Consider the following 20033-nt stretch of genomic DNA (forward strand, 5'->3'; position numbering starts at 1 on the left):
AGCAAGGCTTTGAAGGATAAGAAAGATTTGGGGCCAGGCACGGTGGCTCATGCTTGTAATCCCAGAACTTTGGGAAGCTGAGGCAGGAGGATTACTTGAGCCCAGGAATTAGAGACCAGCCTGGGCAACATGGTAAAATCCCATCTCTACAAAAAAATACAAAAAATTAGCTGGGTATGGTGGTGCGTGCCTGTAGTCCCAGCTACTTAGGAGGCTGAGGTGGGAAGATCACCTGAACCCAGGAGGTCAAGGCTGCAGTGAGCCATGATCGCATCACTGCACTCCAGCCTGGGCAAGACAGCAAGACCCTGTCTCAAAAAAATAATAAAAGAAAAAGATTTGGGTAGGTGGAATATCAGAGAAGGGCATTCCAGAATGAGGGATCAGCATTAGCCGAAGTGTGGAGGCATGAAAGCAAGGGTGTGAATGGGGATAAGTAACCTGGGGGAGTAGGACTTGGGAGGACACAGAGATCGTAAATAGCCACAAGGCTGGAGAAGCTCCACGGGACAGGTCATGGAGGGCCCTGAGCGTGCTGAAAAGAGTGGACTTTGTCCTCTGGGCAGTAAGGAGCCATCAAAGGGTTTTAAGCCAGGGAGTGCCTTACACTGAGAAAAGATGAAATGACAGTGAGTATGTGGGCAGGCAGCTGGAGTCGAAGGTCTGAACAGCGTGAGGGAGGAGGCACGTGAACTGTGGTGAGGTGAAACTGATAGAGCTTAGCAGTAGATACAAGTGGAGATGATGAGTATGTGAGGGGTCCTTAGCATCTCACATAGAGCTTTCCCCTCTGGAAAGATCCCAACATCAGAGATAGTTTGAAATCCTGGCTTCATTTCATCTGCAAAATGGGTCAACAATCCCTAGCGGGCTGGTTTCCTGGGGGCATTTTTATGAGAGAACAAAGCCTTCTCAGGCACTGGCCCAGTGTGAAGGGCTCTGGGCTTTTCAGGAGTGGTCTCCTCCATTCCTAAGCCTGGGCCCAGTGGCTGAAATGGCTTCCTCTTGGAATCCCTGGGTCCCTGAGGTCATGGCCAGGGGTGAGGCTCCAGGCATTCCCGGCATCTCCACAGGACCATGGACGTGGCCGTGCTCGTGGGAGACCTGAAGCTGGTCATCAATGAACCCAGCCGCCTGCCTCTGTTTGATGCCATTCGGCCCCTGATCCCACTGAAGCACCAGGTGGAATATGATCAGCTGACCCCCCGGCGCTCCAGGTGCAGTGGAAGCCACCAGGCTGGAGGCAGGGGGTGGAGAGGTCACCCTGGGATGGACAGAGTTCCTTGCTAGTGGGCGGGGCAGTGCTGGCAGCCAGGCTGCACCATCACCGACCTCTCCTGTGTGGCAGGAAGCTGAAGGAGGTGCGTCTGGACCGTCTGCACCCCGAAGGCCTCGGCTTGAGCGTGCGTGGTGGCCTGGAGTTTGGCTGTGGGCTCTTCATCTCCCACCTCATCAAAGGCGGTCAGGCAGACAGTGTCGGGCTCCAGGTGAGCAAGCAGAGTCCAGAGGGAGGGGAAGCGAGGGCCTCAGACCTCCTGCCTCCCCCTCACTCATCCACTAGGCTGTGTGGCACAATGTGGTCACCCACTTTTCCGAGCCTTTGGGTGAGGAAGACGCTGGCGCATCCTGACGGGTGTTCTTAGACTCATAGAAATCAGGCCGCAGGCAATTGCCTGTTTTCTTGAGTGAAGCTGGAAACCTGGCTGCTGCCTCCTTGCAGCTGCTGCCTCCTTCCAACTGCTGCCGCTGCACTTCCCCCCACCTCCCCTATTCCCCAAGAGAGGAACATGGTGACACCGGCACATGAAGTTTTGGACATGTTGCCTTTTACCAGCAGGGGGAAAGAAAGCCTGGTGCAGTGTGATGCCAAAGAGCACAGACTCTGAAGCAGGGCTAGCCGGGTTCAATTCTGGCTTTTCTCTTCATTAGGCTGTGTGACTTGGTGGAATGACTTAACCCTGTACCTCAATTTCCTCATCTATAAAATGAGTTGCTGATAGTACTGTCTACTTCGTCAGGTTGTATGAGTAAATGAATTAATAGTAGAAAGTGCTTATAGCAGGGCCTGGCACACAAATGCTGTGAGTCTGGTAAGTGAACAGACAGAGGGAGATTTAAGAAATGCCTGGAATGTGCCAGGTCACATTCTCACAAGCAGTCCTTGCTATATGCATTGAATGGATCTTTCCCATGTTACAGAATTACCGATAGAGGCTGAGAGACCAGTAAGTGGCAAAGCCAGGATTAGAAACTGGGTCTCCTGACGGCCAAGCCCAGAAATCTCTCTTCAGCAACCCAGGTGCCTCTCCTTTGGGGTCCCCACACCTCAGGGCCTGAGCAGAGATGGGCAGACCTCCAGGTCTCACTCCTACCTGAGCCCAGGGCCGTGTTTTTGTGTGTTGAGATAAAGGAGGCCCTCCCACTGTCACCAAGAGCTTCCAGCGGGTTTGTTATCAACACCCCAATCCGGGCTGCCAAGCTGGGGCTTCAAGGGGCTCAAAGGCTAATGGTACAAGACACTGGGGCGTAGGGGGTGGAAACAGGGAGCTGACAGACACTGCTTTGTTCTAAATCCCTGTCTCACGGCTCGCTGGTGGTGTCTGAAATTTCAGCCCCTTCATTATTTCTTTCCTCTGCGGCACATTTTCCAGCTCAGAAACCCAGCCAGAGAAAACACATAATGAGCTCCTCTCTTGGCGTCAGCTGAGGCCGCCTTTTTTCCAGGGCGAGCTCTCCTAGGACAAGCAGTTCTCAATGCTGCCTCGATGACTGGGGGCGTTGGGGTATTTTAATGAGACCTAGAGTTTTACCTTCCTGGATCTTTCTCAGGCTTATGAATTATCGGCCCTTTCTCTAGCTGACGGGTTCATCTCTCCTTTGTGCTGCTGTCCCTCAGATCGTTATATCATCGTGGCCCTTGCACAAAGGGCCCTTTACAGGGTTTCACACACGGCAAGAGGGGAAGGAAAGTTGATCCTGCAACCTGAGCCAGGGGCTGTGTGGGAATCATTCCGACTGAGGTTCTGGGCAAATTCCCTTTAGGAATAAGACAGGGAACTTCACTCAGAGGAGCTTGGGGAAAAATGGCTGCATCCATTGACCTGTCTGGGGTTCATGTTTCTGAGGAGATCTCATGCCTGAGGGCAGCTGGGAGAAGATGCTGGAAGGCAGGGGAGGGCAGGTTCAGATACAGCCTGGCTGGGCTAAAGACCTGTGCTGATTTGACCCGTGAGGCTGGGTCCCCAGTGGTGGACTTGGACCCTCCCACAGGACCTAGTCCTGGGGATCCACCCCTCTGCCCTTATCCCCTGCTGGAGATACTTGAAGGTTTTTTTTGTTTTTTGTTTTTTGTTTTTTCAAGAATATCCTAACTTGACCTACGTCCTCTGCCTTGCACAGGGCAGCGTGTACCATACTATTTGCTGTATATTCCAGGCCTAGAAAATTATTCTGTGTGCCTTGGTTGTCCCTGTCATAACATGGACAGTGTAATGCCTGCCTTTGTGTGGGACTTGAGGGCTCTGACAGGTGGCAAGGATCCAGAGAGGGCAGGATGCAGGGAATTGCAGCCAGGCTTGGCCGGGTGCCCGTCTTTTCTGCTTCCAGACACCTAGGAAACACCACTTGTCTATCAGGGAGACCTGACTTCAAACCCCACGACACTGTTTACTAGTGGGGTAACCTTGAGCAAGTCACTTTACCTCTCTGAGTCTCCGTTTTCTCATCTGATTAACAGAGATACAAATTCCTGACCTGCAGGGTTATCGTGAAAAATAGGTGGAAGGAGTTAGTCTGGCCACTGTCCTTGAATTAGATGTTCCCAGAAACCTAGAGGGTTCTTTAGTGTGCCCCCACTCTGGTGCCATTTTGAGCCCTTGGCCACTCCTGTCAGGTCCCTGAGAAGACTGGGGTCTGTGTCCCAGAGTGGGAAGGAAGCGTTCCTTGGAACAGTGAGAAAGTGACTCTGTGGGAGTGCTGTAGAAGGCAGGAGTTACCCTAGAGGACCCCTCGGAGGCTGTATGTCCACCCAGCCCCTACCTATCTCGGTCCACAGGGAGTCCAGCTTTCGTCCCTCACGTATGCCAGCAAGTCTCCAAAGGGTGAGCATGTGTGTTTTGAGTTAAGCCCCCAGCTGACCTGCACTGGCCTCAGACAGGAACCTCTCCAGGAGCCAGTCTCTGTTTTGCAGCTACTGGCTGTGTGACCTTGGACAAAACCTCACTTCCTTGGGCCTCAGTTTCAGCTGACATCTGAGAGTCCCTCCTGCTCTGTGGTTATTAAATGAGGAGCTCCAGAATTGATCCCCAGGGCCAGGGTGCCTGGAGGAGCCGGCAGTGTCCAGCAGGGGGCAACCTCACCACAGCGCTGTATCCAGGGCTGGCTGCCCAGGGCCGAGTCCCTATCTCACAATCCGCTGTGGCCTAAGCCCTGAGAAGAGAGATCTGAGCTGAGTATTCAGGGATCAGGACTAACTCATGATAACAATAACACTCATGTATTGAGTGCTTACTGTGTGCCAGGCACTAGCTGGCTTTACATGCACAAGTTCACTTAATTCTCACAGCAACCTTGGTATTCCTCATTTTACAGACGAGGAAAACAGGTTCAGAGAGTTCAAGAGACTTGCTCAAGGTCACATAGCTAATAATAATAAAAGAAGGGATTTGAACCCAGCACATCTGATGCCAAAGCCCTGTGCTCATCCACTGTTCTTTGCTTGCTCCCAAAATAGGAATTGAGAGGTCAGGGCCACGGCAGAGTTAAAATGTTCATCAAGTTTCCATATGGTGGGGAAAAAAAAATCGTGTGTGTGTGTGTGTGTGTCGGTGATGTGAGCTTGGGTCAGGAGTCACAGAAGGTCCCCACCCTGACTCACTTACAGTGTTGTAGCAATTAGCAGAAAAAGGGAGCCAACTTCCTAGGGGCGGGTTGGGACAAAGTCCCGGTAAGAACAGCTTAAAGCTGAGTGAAAGGTCACCCTTTGCATAGAATCCAGAATCTGATGGTGCCCCAGTGGAGTGAAAGGGGCACCAGGGTGAGGGTGCAGAGAGTTCTGAGATCTTCTCCCAGCTCTGCTGCACACCTGCTGTGCCCCTCACCTCTGTCTTAGTCTCTCCATCTGCAAAATGGGGCGGCAAGACTGCTTGGACATGCCACCTGAACCTGGGATCCCCCAGGCTGATGGAGGGTGGGTTGGTTGAGATCAAGGCTTATTCCAGGGGATGGCATGGCCACCCTTCCCTTTTCCGGATAGCAGTCTGGGAGCATCTGGTGGTGAGTCTGCCCCACTGCCTGATGCTCCCTCCAGCCAGTGCTCCCTGCCTCTCTCTGTGGTCAAGGTAGGGGACGAGATCGTCCGGATCAATGGATATTCCATCTCCTCCTGTACCCATGAGGAGGTCATCAACCTCATCCGAACCAAGAAAACTGTGTCCATCAAAGTGAGACGTGAGTGAGACTAGAGCAGGACAGGGCTCCATGATGGTGGGAGGGAGGGAGGGTGGAGGAGCTGTCCTAACCCCTGTGCCTTTCTCCCACAGACATTGGCCTGATCCCCGTGAAGAGGTGAGAGGCCCCTCCTCTGCAGGCCGACTCTTCCCTGTGGGCCCGGGGTCCTGGTACAGCCCTGGGGTCCAGCACTCACCATGCCAGCCCTGCTCCTGGGCCAGTGGAGGCTGGAGGTTGTAGACATGGTGGATCTGGATTTGGGGCCTGGTTCCTCAAACGTCTCTCGCTAACCACCCTTCCATCTATTTTCCCTTCCCATCAGCTCTCCTGATGAGCCCCTCAAGTGGCAGTATGTGGATCAGTTTGTGTCAGAATCTGGGGTAAGGGCCAGACCTCCTGTGATGGGGTTTGGGTGGGGTCATCTTCAAGGATGGGCGGCCAGTCCTAAAGGGAGGGCTTGCTCTAGAGATGCACTCTCAGGGACTTCACACAGGCCCCCAGGGCAGCCAGCACACTGCTGTGGGGCAGTGGCCCTCAGCCAGGCCAGGCTGGTGCAGACACATCCCCAGGGACAGAATGATGATCTGGCTGGTGTGAGTTCAGCAGTGCTCGCCCTGCAGGTCCCACGAGCTCAAGAGGCCGCTTGCACGCATGTGGACACTCAGAGATTCTGCTTCTATCTCCCTTTCAGGGGGGGCGAGGCAGCCTGGGCTCCCCTGGAAATCGGGAAAACAAGGAGAAGAAGGTCTTCATCAGCCTGGTGGGCTCCCGGGGCCTTGGCTGCAGGTGGGTGGTGGGCATGCCCCGGGGTCATTCGTGGCCAGTGCACCCCAGCAGGCCCCTATTACCCTCCCCTTCCTCACTGCTGCTTCTGAGGAAACCTTGCCCACCAGGGGTGTGACTTGTCCATGGGTGATGGTATTTTTTTGTTAGAGACAGGGTCTGGCTCTGTCACCTGGGCTGGAGTGCAATGGCGTGATCATAGCTCACTGTAGCCTCGACCTCCCCAGCTCAAGCAATCCTCCCACCTCAGCCTCCTGAGTAGCTGGGTCTACAGAAACACACCATGACACCCAGCTAACTTTTAATTTTTTTGTAGAGAAGGAGTTTTGTTATGTTGCCAAGGCTGGTCTCAAATTCCTGGGCTCAAATGATCCTCCCACCTCAGCCTCCCGGAGTGCTGGGATTAGAGGCATGAAGCACCGCGCCCAGCCTTGGTGATGACACTTCCTGGTGCCTGATTTCCCCTCTGAATTTCACGACAGGCCTGTAGGGCCCGAGGGGCATCTCTAATAGATCCCAGTTTACGGATAAAGAAATTGAGGCCTAGAGGCAGAACCATGTTACCTTGTAGGTCCTTGAGTCACTGCAAAAGGAGCCTGTTCAGCTGGTCATCTCTGTCACAGTTCTCTTATCACTTATTACCTTGTCGGCTTCGTTAAGAGGCAGACGGGGAATCCAAACAGATACTGGGCCACACGGGGCTCAAGCGTGCAGGTTCCACCGTTACTCAGATCCCAGTTCCAGCCCTGCTTTCCTACTTAAGAGCTCTGGAACCTTGGGCCAGTTACTTAACCACTTGGAGCCTCAGTTTCTCCCTCTATAAATTGATGATAATAATTCCCACATCACAGGGTGATTGTGGAGAAAGTAAAGTACCAAGCTTAGTACCTGCTAAACAGTAAGCAGTTGGTAAATACTAGCTGTTATGATTTGAGTTATTCCTCTTCTTTCCCTTCATTCACATTTATTCCATGTTTTGTGCCAAGCATAAGTGATAAAGAGTCCCTCCCTTCTGGGAGACAAGAGCCTAATCTAGAAGCCAACCACATAAACAGTTATAATATAGGGTGATAGGGACTCAAATGGAACTACATTCTGTGTCCGGGATGGCAAATAGGTGCCATCTCTAATCAATTAGTAGGAGCTCCCTGGAGTGCTGCTTTGAAAAGGATTCTAAAGCTATATCCAGGCTTGAGGGAAAGAGTGCTGTGATCAGTGAGTGATTTCTGCCACCAATCTAGGAAGGAATAATAACAGTACATGTGCCATTCCTGTCGTAAATGTCATAGGAGCACTGAGAACCGAGCAAATAGCTTGGTCTTGGGATAGAATAAGGGATCTGAGCCAGGCATGGTGGTGTGCACCTGTAGTCGTAGCTAGTCAAGAGGTTGAGGTGGGAGGATTGCTTGAGCCCAGGAGTTGGAGGCTGTGGAGAGCTATGATCACACCACTGCACTCCAACCTGGGTGACAGAGCAAGACCCTGTCTCTAAAAAATAAATTTTTTAAAAAAGAGGATCTGCTGAAAACCTTATAGAAGGGATAGCATTTGGTTCTTAAGGAATGGACAGGAAAGCGTTAGAAAGGAAAAAGAAACAACATATGAGGTATATTAGGTGAGAGATTGGGTAGGAAGAATTACAAGGAGTTTTCTGTGGCTGTTGCCCAGGGTAGCAGTAGAAATCAGGCTGGACGGGGAGACAGAGGCTGAAGAGGTAGGCAGCCGAGGGCCTTCAGTCCTGAGTTCATGAGTGACCTGTATCCTAAGCACACATTTCCCACCTCCCACAGCATTTCCAGCGGCCCCATCCAGAAGCCTGGCATCTTCATCAGCCACGTGAAACCTGGCTCCCTGTCTGCTGAGGTGGGATTGGAGGTGAGTGACGCTGGGCCGGCCCCAGTGGGGGCCCACTGGAAACTGGGTCAGACTGTGATCCCGCGGTGACAGGGGCAGGTGCCTTTCCACATGGCCCTCTTTCGGCGGTCACTGATCAGGAGGAGCCCTACCCACCCTTCAGAGAAGGCTTCACAGAGTGGGGACATTTGACCCTTCTGCAGCCTTCCATAGCTCTGATGGTTGTTGGTCGTGAGCTTGGGAATGTCATAATGATAATCAAAGAGCGGACCTTCAGGGTCCACTTGCATCGGACATTGTTCCACGCCCTTTACACTTCACAAGAACGCTGAGGATTAAGTGCCACCATTATCCCCACTTTACATATGAGGAAACTGAGACCCAGAGAAAGTATATGATTTTTCTGAAATCATGTACCTAGCATGGTAGGACTGGAATTCAAACCTAGGTGGTCTCATCCCAAAGCAGGAACCCTTAACCTCTTCTTTGGACAAGTTACTTCATGTCTCTGTGCTTCAGTTTCCTTACCTATAAGATGGGGATAATAAAGCCTTTCTTCCAAGGTTGTTGTGTGGGTTAAAGTAGTTAATATGTATACTAGAACTGTGCCAAGCACACTGTAAGTGATCAGTGAATGTTAGCTATTCTGTTATGATGATTCAACACAGCCTCTGCTAAATGAGAAGCTCAAAAGTTTCCGCATCTACAAACTGTGATTTCTAAAGCAAGTGTCATCAAATTTAGCCAAAAAAAGAACATGTAATGGTATAATATTTGATAGTTGATAAGGTAGTTATGAAGTAGGGGAGTGCCAGGGTCAGCTTTAAGCCCTCCCAGAGCTCCACCAGAGCTTTCCAACTGCTCCATTCATCAGGAGGAACTGAGGTACAGCCACTTGAAGACCCAGCATCTGACCCAGAACCCCTGGGGGCGCCCGTCCTGCAGATGAACGAGTGTACAGATAGCGTAAACACACTAATCTTTTTCCACTTCCCCACCAGACAGGGGACCAGATTGTCGAAGTGAATGGCATCGACTTCTCTAACCTGGACCACAAGGAGGTGAGATGTAGGGGTCTTCACCTGCTGGCCTTTGTCATCTCCACACCCCACTTCTCACCCCCACCACCCTGAAGCCTGGGGCCTTCTGTGCTCTCTGCCTGGACTGCTCTGGTCTGTCAGGCCTCGATCCACTGTCCTTCTGTCCCCACAGGCTGTGAACGTGCTGAAGAGTAGCCGCAGCCTGACCATCTCCATCGTAGCTGGAGCTGTAAGTCCAGAACGAGCTGGTGGGAGCCCCTTGACCCTCATCCCCAGCCCCTCTGACCTTTGATCTCTGCCACACACTCCCAGGGTGGCAGGTCTCCTTCCCTGAAGCTCTGACAGAGCAGACGGAGGGAGAGGACTTCTGCCCAGCAACAAGTTTGGGTCAGGGATTGCAGGAGCCACTGTGCCTGATGGTGCTGAGAAGACCACCTGCATCTCGGCCCCCAAGGGTGTGGCAGGGGATCCCCAGGGGCTGAGCAAGGGGCCTCTTTTCTCCCACGAGGGCCGGGAGCTGTTCATGACAGACCGGGAGCGGCTGGCAGAGGCGCGGCAGCGTGAGCTGCAGCGGCAAGAGCTCCTCATGCAGAAGCGGCTGGCGATGGAGTCCAACAAGATCCTCCAGGAGCAGCAGGAGATGGAGCGGCAGTGAGTGCAGCCAGCCCTGGGTGCCCTGCCCCACCATACAACCCCACCTAGCTTGTGTCCTGCCTGCTGTGTCCCCAGCTAATTTCCTCCTCCTCCCTGGAGGCCAGTCCTCAGACCAGATGAGTTTGGTGGTGGGTCAGTGTATCCATCCTTGGCCCCTTCCTCCTTGCTGAGCAGAGACCCCTGACTTCCAAGATTCCAAGAATGTGGAAAATAAGCATCCTACTAGCAGTAGGCTCTAGCTAGCTAGGATTAGCTACTAGCTAACATTTGTCAAGTACCTCTATAAGGCTGGCGTTGTATTAGGGCCTTGTTTATGTTTCTTAATTCCTACAATAGCCCTGGGAGGTAGAGGTAGAGAGTATTAACCCCATTTTACAGGTGTGGAGACTGACACTCAGAGAGGTGAAGCCACTTGTGTCCAAAGTCACACGTGGCCAAGCTGGGATCACCCCCAGGCAATTGGCAAGTCCCCACAGGGCTGCCCTGCCTATAGTGATAAAGCTCGTCCCTGTCCAGGACGATTGAAATGATGACCTAAGAGAATAAATGGGGTGAGCAATTCATAAATCAAAAACTACTGTCAAGATCCAAACCCAAATACATTCTAGGCATTTAAAAGTATTTCATGGCTAGACGTGGTGGCTCACACCCTGTAATCCCAGCACTTTGGGAGGTCAAGGCCGGCAGATCATTCGAGGTCAGGAGTTCGAGACCAGCCTGGCCAACATGGTGAAATCGTGTCTCTACTAAAAATACAAAAAAATTAGCTGGACATGGTGGCATGCGACTGTAATCCCAGCTTCTCAGGAGGCTGAGGCACGAGCATCACTTGAACCTGGGAGGCAGAGGTTGCAGTGAGCCGAGATCGCACCACTGAACTCCTGGGTGCAAAGTGAGACTTTGTCTCAATCAATCAATGTATTTTGAAAAGGAAAGAGGAAAGGCTGTCCCCATCTCCCCCGTCACAGAGTTAGCTGGGAGTATTCCGCCTGGCTAGGAGCCCCTGCTTTGCTCCTGGGGTCAGTCCAGGCCCCGCCTGTCATCGGTCACCTTACCTAAGTATTTGGAGGAGGGAGCATGAAGTGTGGCCTTCACGTGGATCTGCTTCCCTGCTCCCACAGCCCAGCATCTCTGCTCAGCCATGCCAGACAAAACCATACAAGAGCACGGGGCCTAGACTTTGTTAGATAACGTCTCCCAAAACCAAAGCTTGTCCAGGCCTCCTAGGAAGGAAGCCTGGAGAAAAATCATTTCGAAGTTTTCTCAAAGCAAGAATTCACAGTAAAGAAGAGTTCATTTCTCTTGCATAGGGCCAAACATGCCAGTCTGCATTTGTGTTTCAGAAGGAGAAAAGAAATTGCCCAGAAGGCAGCAGAGGAAAATGAGAGATACCGGAAGGAGATGGAACAGTGAGTACCTCGGCCCCATGCGTGTCTGTGCATGAACATTAGTATGCTCGGGGGAGTGTGGTCAGCCAGAGGCTGCCTCGAGAACCAGTTTACCTGGTTCTCTATCCCCTGGTGGGTCCTCCTGTATTTGTAGTAAAGCCTGTCATATTATAGTAACTGGAACATAGTCTCATATAATTGCCAAGGTGGGGTTCACACTCAATTTAGAATACAAGCTCCGGGACTTTGCTTGATTCACCACAGCTAGAACCAAGGGCTTCCCCTGGGCTCGTTGGGGCTCTCCGAAATGCAAGAGATGGGCCTATGAAGGTTCTGACTCCAGTAACAGGCATGGGGGTCTCATTTCAGGATTGTGGAGGAGGAAGAGAAGTTTAAGAAGCAATGGGAAGAAGACTGGGGCTCAAAGGAACAGCTACTCTTGCCTAAAACCATCACTGCTGAGGTGCACCCAGTACCCCTTCGCAAGCCAAAGTGTAAGTTTCATGAGCCGGGGGAGAGGCTAAGGGGACTAGACAGAAATGCTGGCCCTCCCTCCCCTCACCACCACCCCCAGGTGGATAGCCCTTGGTGCTCTGGGCTGCGGTTCCTTTATGGAGGGGCAGCTGTGGGTCAGAGACCATCTGCCCCAGCATCAAGGTAGGAGGGATCTGTCTGCTCCGCTTGTTCACAGGCCAGCTCCACATACCCAGCTCCCAGGTCCCACACAACACTGATGCGGGCAGGCTGTCAGGCTGCTGAAGAGGGAATAAGGGCCATGGCAAAAGTGGGCTAGCTCATGGGATTACCGTCCTAGTGTTTTGGGTGTCGGGTCCTCCTCCTACTTTGTTCTGAACAGGGACTGGGGTGAAGCCAGCAGCAAAAAAGAGAGGAAGGAGCTCACATCAGAGAAGGGCTCTGATGGTCCAAGGTTGATTCATAACTGTGGGAGAAGCTTACTAAGTATCTCCAGCCCCTATATCCCTGTACGTGGACCACTGTCACGCCACTCCAAGGATGGAGGCAGAAACAGGACTAGGAAGCTTCTTCCAGACACCCAGCTGTGGGCTGCGGCTGTGCTATTCTGGAGCCTCAGCTCATATTCACCTTACCATCTCCTCTCTTCATCTGTCCCACATCCTCACCTCCAGTTTCAGTCTAGGCCTCTACCACCTGCTCCCTGACCACCTTCTCAACCCCCGTTTCCAGATGCCTCTTTAAGAGGCAGCCCACACTGCCAGAGGAAAACGGAGGTCATGACAACCACAAGTCCAGGATTGCTGGTTGGGTCCTTACTCCTGCCTTCCAGCTGTTTTGACTTATAGTTGACACAGGACAGGTCTTACTCCAGCTGATTGTGCTCAGCTGACCTGGGAACCTCCAGCTAGGGGCGAATCTGGACTCAAGAGCCCAGGTTCCCCATCTCTGCTGTGGGGCAGTCATTTGGCATGCTGTGATGGGGTCTCAACAGCTCTGTCCCCAACTTTGGGTCACATCTGAGACCTATGGGAATGTCAACCTGCCAACACAGGCCATTTGCACCAAGGAAGAGGTGCAGGGTATCTGGATGGTTCCATTTCACCCCTCCCTGGTACAGGCAAGCAGCTCCCAACACATTTCTTCCTGGCAGCAGGGCAGTGTCATCTCCTGGTCCTCTCCGAAGGACAAAGCACCCTCTCATCGGCCTCCCCCATGACATTCAGTATCGGTTGAGGATGTAGCCAGAGCTAAGCTCCCAATGAACGATCCCTGTTTTAGTCGGGCAGCTAATTTGCTCTTATGAGTGAAACAGGAGCTTCAGGAGAGAAATCGATTTTAATTGCTTCTCATGGAAGTAATCCTAGTCAATTTGGTACCTTCCAAGAAACTGGGCCTCAGCTTCACAGCAAACACACCCTCTTAGGAACAAAAGAAAATAAAAACCCTTTCACTAGCTGGTTTTTTATTTAGTGCTTTTTAACCAAATCAAGCTCCTTGAATAAAAAGACGAAGAATTTTGCATTTGCTCAAGGTAAATGTAATCCTAGGCAGCTCCACAAAGCACAGGATGGATGACCCCCGCCGGCCTGCTGAGCTGGGACAGCTGCTGCCTCTATCTGTCTCCGTATGTGCCAGCAATTTAATTCTCATTTGGACCTAAGGCAGGAAATGCAGTGAGGTCCCTGAACCAGCTCACCTGCTGCCTCACTCCCTGTTCCCCAGGGGCTAGCATGGTCTAGCAGGCCTGGGCCCCAGCCAGCTCCTACCCAACCACCCTTCAACTCAGGGACCCAGTTTGCAATGGGTTATACCTGCCTCAGGTTTCCATGCCTGCAAGGGGTGGGCCCTGCTTTTTTTTTTTTTTTTTTTTTTTTCTTGAGACGGAGTTTCGCTCTTGTTGCCCAGGCTGGAGTACAATGGCATGATCTCAGCTCACCGCAACCTCTGCTTCCCAGGTTCAAGCAATTCTCCTGCCTCAGCCTCCCAAGTAGCTGGGACTACAGGCATGCGCCACCATGTCCGGCTAATTTTGTATTTTTAGTAGAGAGGGGGTTTCACCATGTTGGTCAGGCTGGTCTTGAACTCCCGACCTCAGGTGATCTGCCCATCTCTGCCTCCCAAAGTGCTGGAATTACAGGCAAGAGCCACCGCGCCTGACCCCGGGCCCTACAGTTTTTTAAAATAAAAGAACATGGGGCATCCCTTACCTAGAAAATGAAGTCACTCATCCTAATGATGTGCCTGGGACTGACTGCCCCCCAACCTGCCCCAGGGGGCTCTTAAAATTGCTGCAGCCCACCTACCCATGGCTGATCCAGCAGACCCCCAACATTTTGCCAAGCCCTGAAGGCTGGGACACCACCACGGAGGCTCCTAACAGACCTTCCCTTAGCTTAGGCAATAGGTGGTTACATGGGACTTGAGGGGGCAGCCTTGGCTAAGGATCCAGTAGCTGAGGGATTCTTGAAAGAGGGAGATGTTTAAGAGATCTCCAACCTTCTCTCCCTACCCAAGGCCCCATCAACTATCTCCCTCACCTCCACCACAAGAGACCCCATGATTTGGAAGTTGAGGTTATTTTCCTAACAAGCTATTAAATAATCATTTGTGTTCCATTGTTTTATTAAGTAGCCCTTGTTAGTAAGGGAGCATCAGGATTCCACTGTTGGGTAAATGTAATTTGAGCCAAGAGCCAAAGAACTTAACAGCCTTTGCATAGGCCAATGGGCAAGTTCTGTTAAGCTTTTAAAATATTAAAAAGCAGCTCACAAGCAAACTGGTACACTACCTTCCAGAGTCCTAGGGAGGCCAGAGTCCAAGCTGGAAACACTGGAATGGAGGGTCTGCTCTTCTCTCCACATTATGTCAAAATTCAGGTCTTCCTAACTGCAGGTGCCCCTTTTACCTTTTGGGATGTCCCCACCTCCTCAGGACCTTCAGCCTCCATCTGCTGCCCACACTGTTCAGACATCCCCTGGGGACCCAGAGCTCCAAGGCAAGGGTGATAAGCAGAAGGCAGGAGGGTCTTTCTCCCATTGCAGCCCCTTGCCCTCAAATGTGTGCGATTCTCAGATATTCCCATCCTCCTCGCTGCACTTCCCAGCCTTCAGCCCAACATCCTACAAAATGGTTCTCACGCTGCCCTCAGATCTGAGTTTCCTGTTGCTAGCCCTTTGTACAGACAGATAAACTAAAGCTACTAAGGTTGAAAGCACTGTATACACCAGCTCAGAGCAAAAAACCTTTGCTTTGCGCTCCTGAACTCTGTCCCTGCCCCTGACCTCACAACTCCCCTGGAGGAAGCTGATCACAGGTCTCCACACTCCTGAGAAGCTTCTCCAGCCTCTTGGTCTCCCAAGTCCCTTTTGGTTCACCAGCTTCCTCCTCTTTTCCCCGGTAGATCAGGGAGTGGAGCCTGAGCTCGAGCCCACAGATGACCCGGATGGAGGCACGGAGGAGCAGGGAGAGCAGGTTCGCGCCCCCGCTTTGCTCCCTGGCCTGGCTGCTCTGCTTGCCCTGCCCGCCTCCTCCTGACCACAGTGCAGACACCCAGCTTCAGGGGACCAGCATGTATGGGGGCCACTAGAGTCTGTAAAGCTCCTCCAAGCCCTAGCTTGGCCCAAGCACTGTACACAAAGCGTAGAGGACAGGACTCAACCCCGAGGGTGGTAGATCAGCTGTCGCACACCGGTACCACTGAACTGCTGGCTCGAATATTTAGATATTGCCAAATTCCTCCTCTGCTGCTCTGGCCCCTCCCCCAGGACCCCCTAGACCACTCCCAAATCCAGCAACTAAGGAGGTAGTGTCTGGTCCAGCAGGGGGTCTTCAGCATCCTGTTCCAGCACTCAGGCTGGTCCGGGGTGGGTAATTCAGCCATCGCTCTTGGCCCCAGGGAGCTTCAGATTAGGGTTATTACTCTGTGGAGCTGTGGCCTAGGGAAGGAAGGGGGCTGGTGCACTGGTTATCTGGCCTGGATGAGGATATGTTTTCTGGGGGCACATCTCCTGCTCACTCCTGCTGGAACTGTCCTTCCCAGAGCTGTCCCAGCCACTGCCTTCTCTTTCAATGTTGAAAGTGGAGGACTTGGCCTGCACTATGAGACAAGCCAGTTTTGTTGTGTCGAACAACAGTTCTAGGCAGACACCCAGGCTCCCTTTTGTCTTGAGCCATTTCTTGTATGGAGGGACCAGACATGGGTTAGAAAAGGCCTTGTTCTCTTTCAACAAGGCTTGGTATGTGAAGACTGTGATTTGGAAAAGCTCGTCCTTCCACAAGGGGTTTTCTCTTTGATGTTCTGGCCCTGACTTCTGAAGCCAGTGTCCTGGGGAGAGGCATTTGAGAGTGACCCAGGGCCTGGGAACTGGGGCTTTTCTCAGGTGGTCTTAGGCCTGTTCTGCAACCAACGCGAGGCCAGGTAAGCAGAGTTGGACAAAGCGTGCAGTTTTGCTGTTGGATCGGCCAGTGCTGTTCATCTCACAAAGCCATGCATTGCTTGGGAACCCAGCTCCCATCTGCTGCCCATGGATGCTCTGGCTGAGCGGAACTGTGTCTCATCATTTTGTTATCTGTGTTCTTATAGCTTTTGGGTGGTTTTATCGTTACGATGGCAAATTCCCAACCATCCGGAAGGTAGGACAGGGTTGGGTGCTATGCTGGTGTGCTGCTGAGTTTGCTGTGGGTTTTGGCTTTTCCCAAACATTCCTTGTCCTGTCAACACTAAATGGTGTGACTTGGCCTGTTCACTTGGAAGGCTAACCCCATCTGCATCTCTGTGTCAGGCTGACATCAAATGGCAGGGTGCCATTGCAAAGGCAACATCGGGGGAAGGATCCATGGTGTGAGACCTACCCAAGTACCATCTGGCACTGTGTGCATCAGCGCCGGCCCTGATGGGCACAGGAAAGGGGCAGGATGCTTCTCCTTGTTTCTCTGTCAAGTAGAACTAGAGACCAAGACCAGAAGCTTGGGGTCAGACAGAGCGAATTATCAGGGTGGGTGTACCTAGTGCATGTTATGAGACCGGCTGTGCCAGATGCAGCCTGCCTGACGAGGTGGAGATTTGCTGCCTCAGGTCGGGATAGAGACCCACTCCAAGCACAGCCCTCTCCTAGGAATATCTCTGCATGTGCCCAGGATAATGCATTTTTCCAATCTCTAGGACCTTTAATTTTCTCTCTAAATCTTATTACAATATCTCCAGGCCTTGTAAAACTCTCTTGTCCTTGTCTTTCTAAATCACATTGACATTTGATTGTGAAAACATTGCTGTTAACGTCTGTAATTGGACATTCGAGATGACTTGGTATTTGGAAGTCAGGCAACAGCATAAATCTGGGTGAGCTAAATTGGATGTTATCACTTGACCAGCGCTTTCTGGCAAGATGTCAGTCCCCCAGAAACCAGAGCTCTGGCAGCTGAGTGACCTTGAGGATAAATAACTTCTCCCTGCCTGTAAAATGGGAATATTAACTGTGCCAGGAAAATCTACCCCCTTCCTCCAGCACATTGCTATTAAAATAACAAACAGTAATATTTTTCCTGACAGAGGTAAATGCCTCTATCTAGGAAAATAGATCATGATTTGTACAGCACTGAATAAACTTGGAACAGAGTTCCTCAGGGAATTCCTTCCCACATTGTCCTGGTCTCAGAAAGGCCTTGGTCTCATAAGACTATCTGTTTCACTTGACAGGCTGACTTCGGTGGCTTAGGATGCCTCATTGGGTTAGATTTCTAATTCTTCTCTATATACTGCCTCTACTAGAACTCAGCTAGAGAGGACAAAACACACACACACACACACACACACACACGCACACGTAGAATTTTACCCCCCCCCAAAAAAATAAAGGAGACAGATATGTCAAATCTTTTTCAGACACTAATAACATGTAAACATAAAAGAACCAGAATCTTCCCCATATACCACCTCCCATCAGAAATCATGTCCTTGAAAGTGCTGTTGATAAAGAATTAGGGCTGCCTTTCCCCTATTCCTTAATCTACTTATTCCAGAAACAGCTGGCATTTTGGTTTTCATTTTCACTTCCAAAAAAAAAGAAAAATTGCTTCTGGGTAAAATCAATAGCACAGTCGCCCCATCTGCCTCCCCTCTCAGTCTGGACCAAAAGGAATGTTGTAACTGACAGGCCATGGATGTAACTGACAGGCCATGGATGTAACTGACAGCTGAAAGGACAACAGAACCATGCCCCTCGTCCTGGCTCTGAAAACCCATCATCATTTTTTCTAGAGCCGTGACAGACTCTTTGTCTCCCAGCAGCTGGAACGCCAAGTCCCCAGGAAATGCAAGTGGGCATCTATGGCCATGATCATCTGTGCATAAATTCCCCTTATTAAAAAAATAGAAAGATTCAGCTCATGCCTATAATCCCAGCACTGTGGGAGGCTGAGACAGGTGAATCACCTGAGGTTGGAAGTTCAAGACCAGCCTGGCCAACAGGGTGAAACCCTGTCTCTGTTAAAAATTCAAAAATTAGCCGGGTGTGGTGGCACATGCCTGTAATCCCAGCTACTCGGGAGGCTGAGGCAGGAGAATCACTTGAACCCTGGAGGTGGAGGCTGCAGTGAGCCAAGGTTGCACCACTGCACTCCAGCCTGGGTGACAGAGCAGGACCCTGTTTCAAGAAAATAATAATAATAATATAAAAATTCAGTGTCTTCTATTTCCACCTTGACAGTAAATCCCTCTAGGGCTCAAGATTCCCAGGCCTTTGGTCCCACAGAATTTATGCCGGGGCCTGAAGGATTCATGATTCTGACTAAGCCCTTTCATCAGAATTGCTTAAGTCACTCATACAGACCAGCCCTACTTGCAGGAGCCCACCGTCTGGCAGGGAAGGCAGATTCACACACAGCTAAGTAACCTGTGGGGGGTTAGTCTGAGATCAGTGGGAAATGCCATGGGGCAACCTGCCCTCTGCATCTGTACAGATGTGACTTTCTTGGGCATGAGACAGAAACTGACTACTACCCCGCCCAGAAGCCCTGACTCTATAATCTTAGCACTGGTAGTTTTCCTTTTTAAAAGCAACAGAATGGCCATTCTCCTCATGGTGGTCCTGGAGGAGGCCAGGCTCTTACTCTAGCAAGCTACCATTAGGCCATGTTTCTGTCTTCTCTCGGGAAATTGCTGTCTGAATCTCTACTACGATGGCAGGGTTCATCTGTCAACTGAGTCTAGTGAACAAGGTAGGCAAGGAACCAAACAGCACTCTGAAGCAGTGAGAACCATTTTCTCGAGAGGCTCATACACTGCTCTGGAGGTGGGTCCCAGAGGTGACCATTTCCAGAGCACATTAGCAGTGCACGGAGGTGTGTGTCTTTAGAAGAGGAGCTAGGAAGAGTCCTCAGAGGTCCATAATGGCCCACCAAGTCCCTCCAGCTGTGGATGAATGTTGTGTGTCCATTGCTAGGGAGCTCAGTTCCTCATTCCTGGCCTTGGAGGCTACGATGATTCAGGAAATTCAAGAGCAGATCCCCAGAAGGCTCGTTGGGGGCATGAGTGAGCTCAGTGAACAGGGGGTTTCCTCTTTGCCCCAGAAATTGCCCAGGGTGTGGGCCGTCTCTGCTGCCCCTCTCCTGAGTGTTCGCTGTGTCCTCCACGCTATGCATGATGGGGGCTGACCCTCCCTCCTGCCATGTTTCCCTTGCCCCCAGCTCATCAGGGCACCATAGAAAAACTGGGGCCTCGAAGACTCGGGTCCAAATCCTGGCACCATCACTTACAAGATGTCTGACATTGAACAAGGGACTTTACCTCTCTGAGCCTCAGCTCCTTCACCAAAGAATGAGGATAAACCTACATAGGAGATCATTGGTGTAAATCCCTTGGCACATAGGCAGTTCATAATTGATCATTCTCTTACTGCCTTAGTCCCTGGCTTCCCTGCAACCCCATGAGAGAAGCAGCCAGGAATGCAGGCTCGGTGGGTCTAATTCCTACAGGAAAAATAAGGAGTCTATTTGCCTTTCATGTCCCTCCCCAAATCCTCTAGAACCCTGATGGTGAGTATAAAGCAGTTAAGCCATTCTCTCCGTCCTCTGCCTCCCAGTCCTGCAGTTTCCAGCTAGCCCTCAGTAAAGGGGCCCAGTTCAGAGGACACTGTGGGTCTAGACTTTCCAGGGTGAAACAGTTCAGAGTTCAAGCATGCGAGTAAAATCTGATGTCCCTGGCTCTGAGCCTCCAGGTCTGAGTGTGACTCCCACCACCTCTAGCTTAGGACAGGACCTCTACAGATGAGGCTTGCCAGCCCTCCCAGATTTTCTCTGGAATCTCCCAGGATGCATCTGTGAATCTGAACATGAGATGATGCAGAAGGCATGTGCCAGATACTGGAAAATCAACACAATGTCCTTTATTTAT

The 20033-nt window shown here is 51.4% G+C and overlaps 1 protein-coding gene across 8 annotated transcripts in view; it reads left to right on the plus strand.

The window, feature by feature from the left end:
* Positions 1–20033, plus strand: part of USH1C (USH1 protein network component harmonin) — a 50352-nt gene that overhangs the window by 11771 nt on the left and 18548 nt on the right. For 6 of the 8 annotated variants that reach the window (XM_065528424.2, XM_074014134.1, XM_065528423.2 and 3 more), the window contains 13 exons: positions 1074–1217; positions 1349–1487; positions 5340–5448; positions 5541–5565; positions 5771–5828; positions 6140–6234; positions 8022–8106; positions 9087–9146; positions 9298–9354; positions 9634–9776; positions 11123–11188; positions 11537–11661; positions 15045–15115. In XM_065528424.2, coding sequence (XP_065384496.1) covers positions 1074–1217; positions 1349–1487; positions 5340–5448; positions 5541–5565; positions 5771–5828; positions 6140–6234; positions 8022–8106; positions 9087–9146; positions 9298–9354; positions 9634–9776; positions 11123–11188; positions 11537–11661; positions 15045–15115 — 1177 coding nt within the window. Of the gene's footprint in view, positions 1–1073; positions 1218–1348; positions 1488–5339; positions 5449–5540; positions 5566–5770; positions 5829–6139; positions 6235–8021; positions 8107–9086; positions 9147–9297; positions 9355–9633; positions 9777–11122; positions 11189–11536; positions 11662–15044; positions 15116–16226; positions 17498–20033 lie in introns of those variants that run through there. The other 2 variants (XM_074014136.1, XR_012423372.1) reach the window with 2 other exon arrangements.

This window comes from Macaca fascicularis, chromosome 14 (assembly GCF_037993035.2).
Source record: "Macaca fascicularis isolate 582-1 chromosome 14, T2T-MFA8v1.1".
Taxonomy (NCBI): domain Eukaryota; kingdom Metazoa; phylum Chordata; class Mammalia; order Primates; family Cercopithecidae; genus Macaca; species Macaca fascicularis.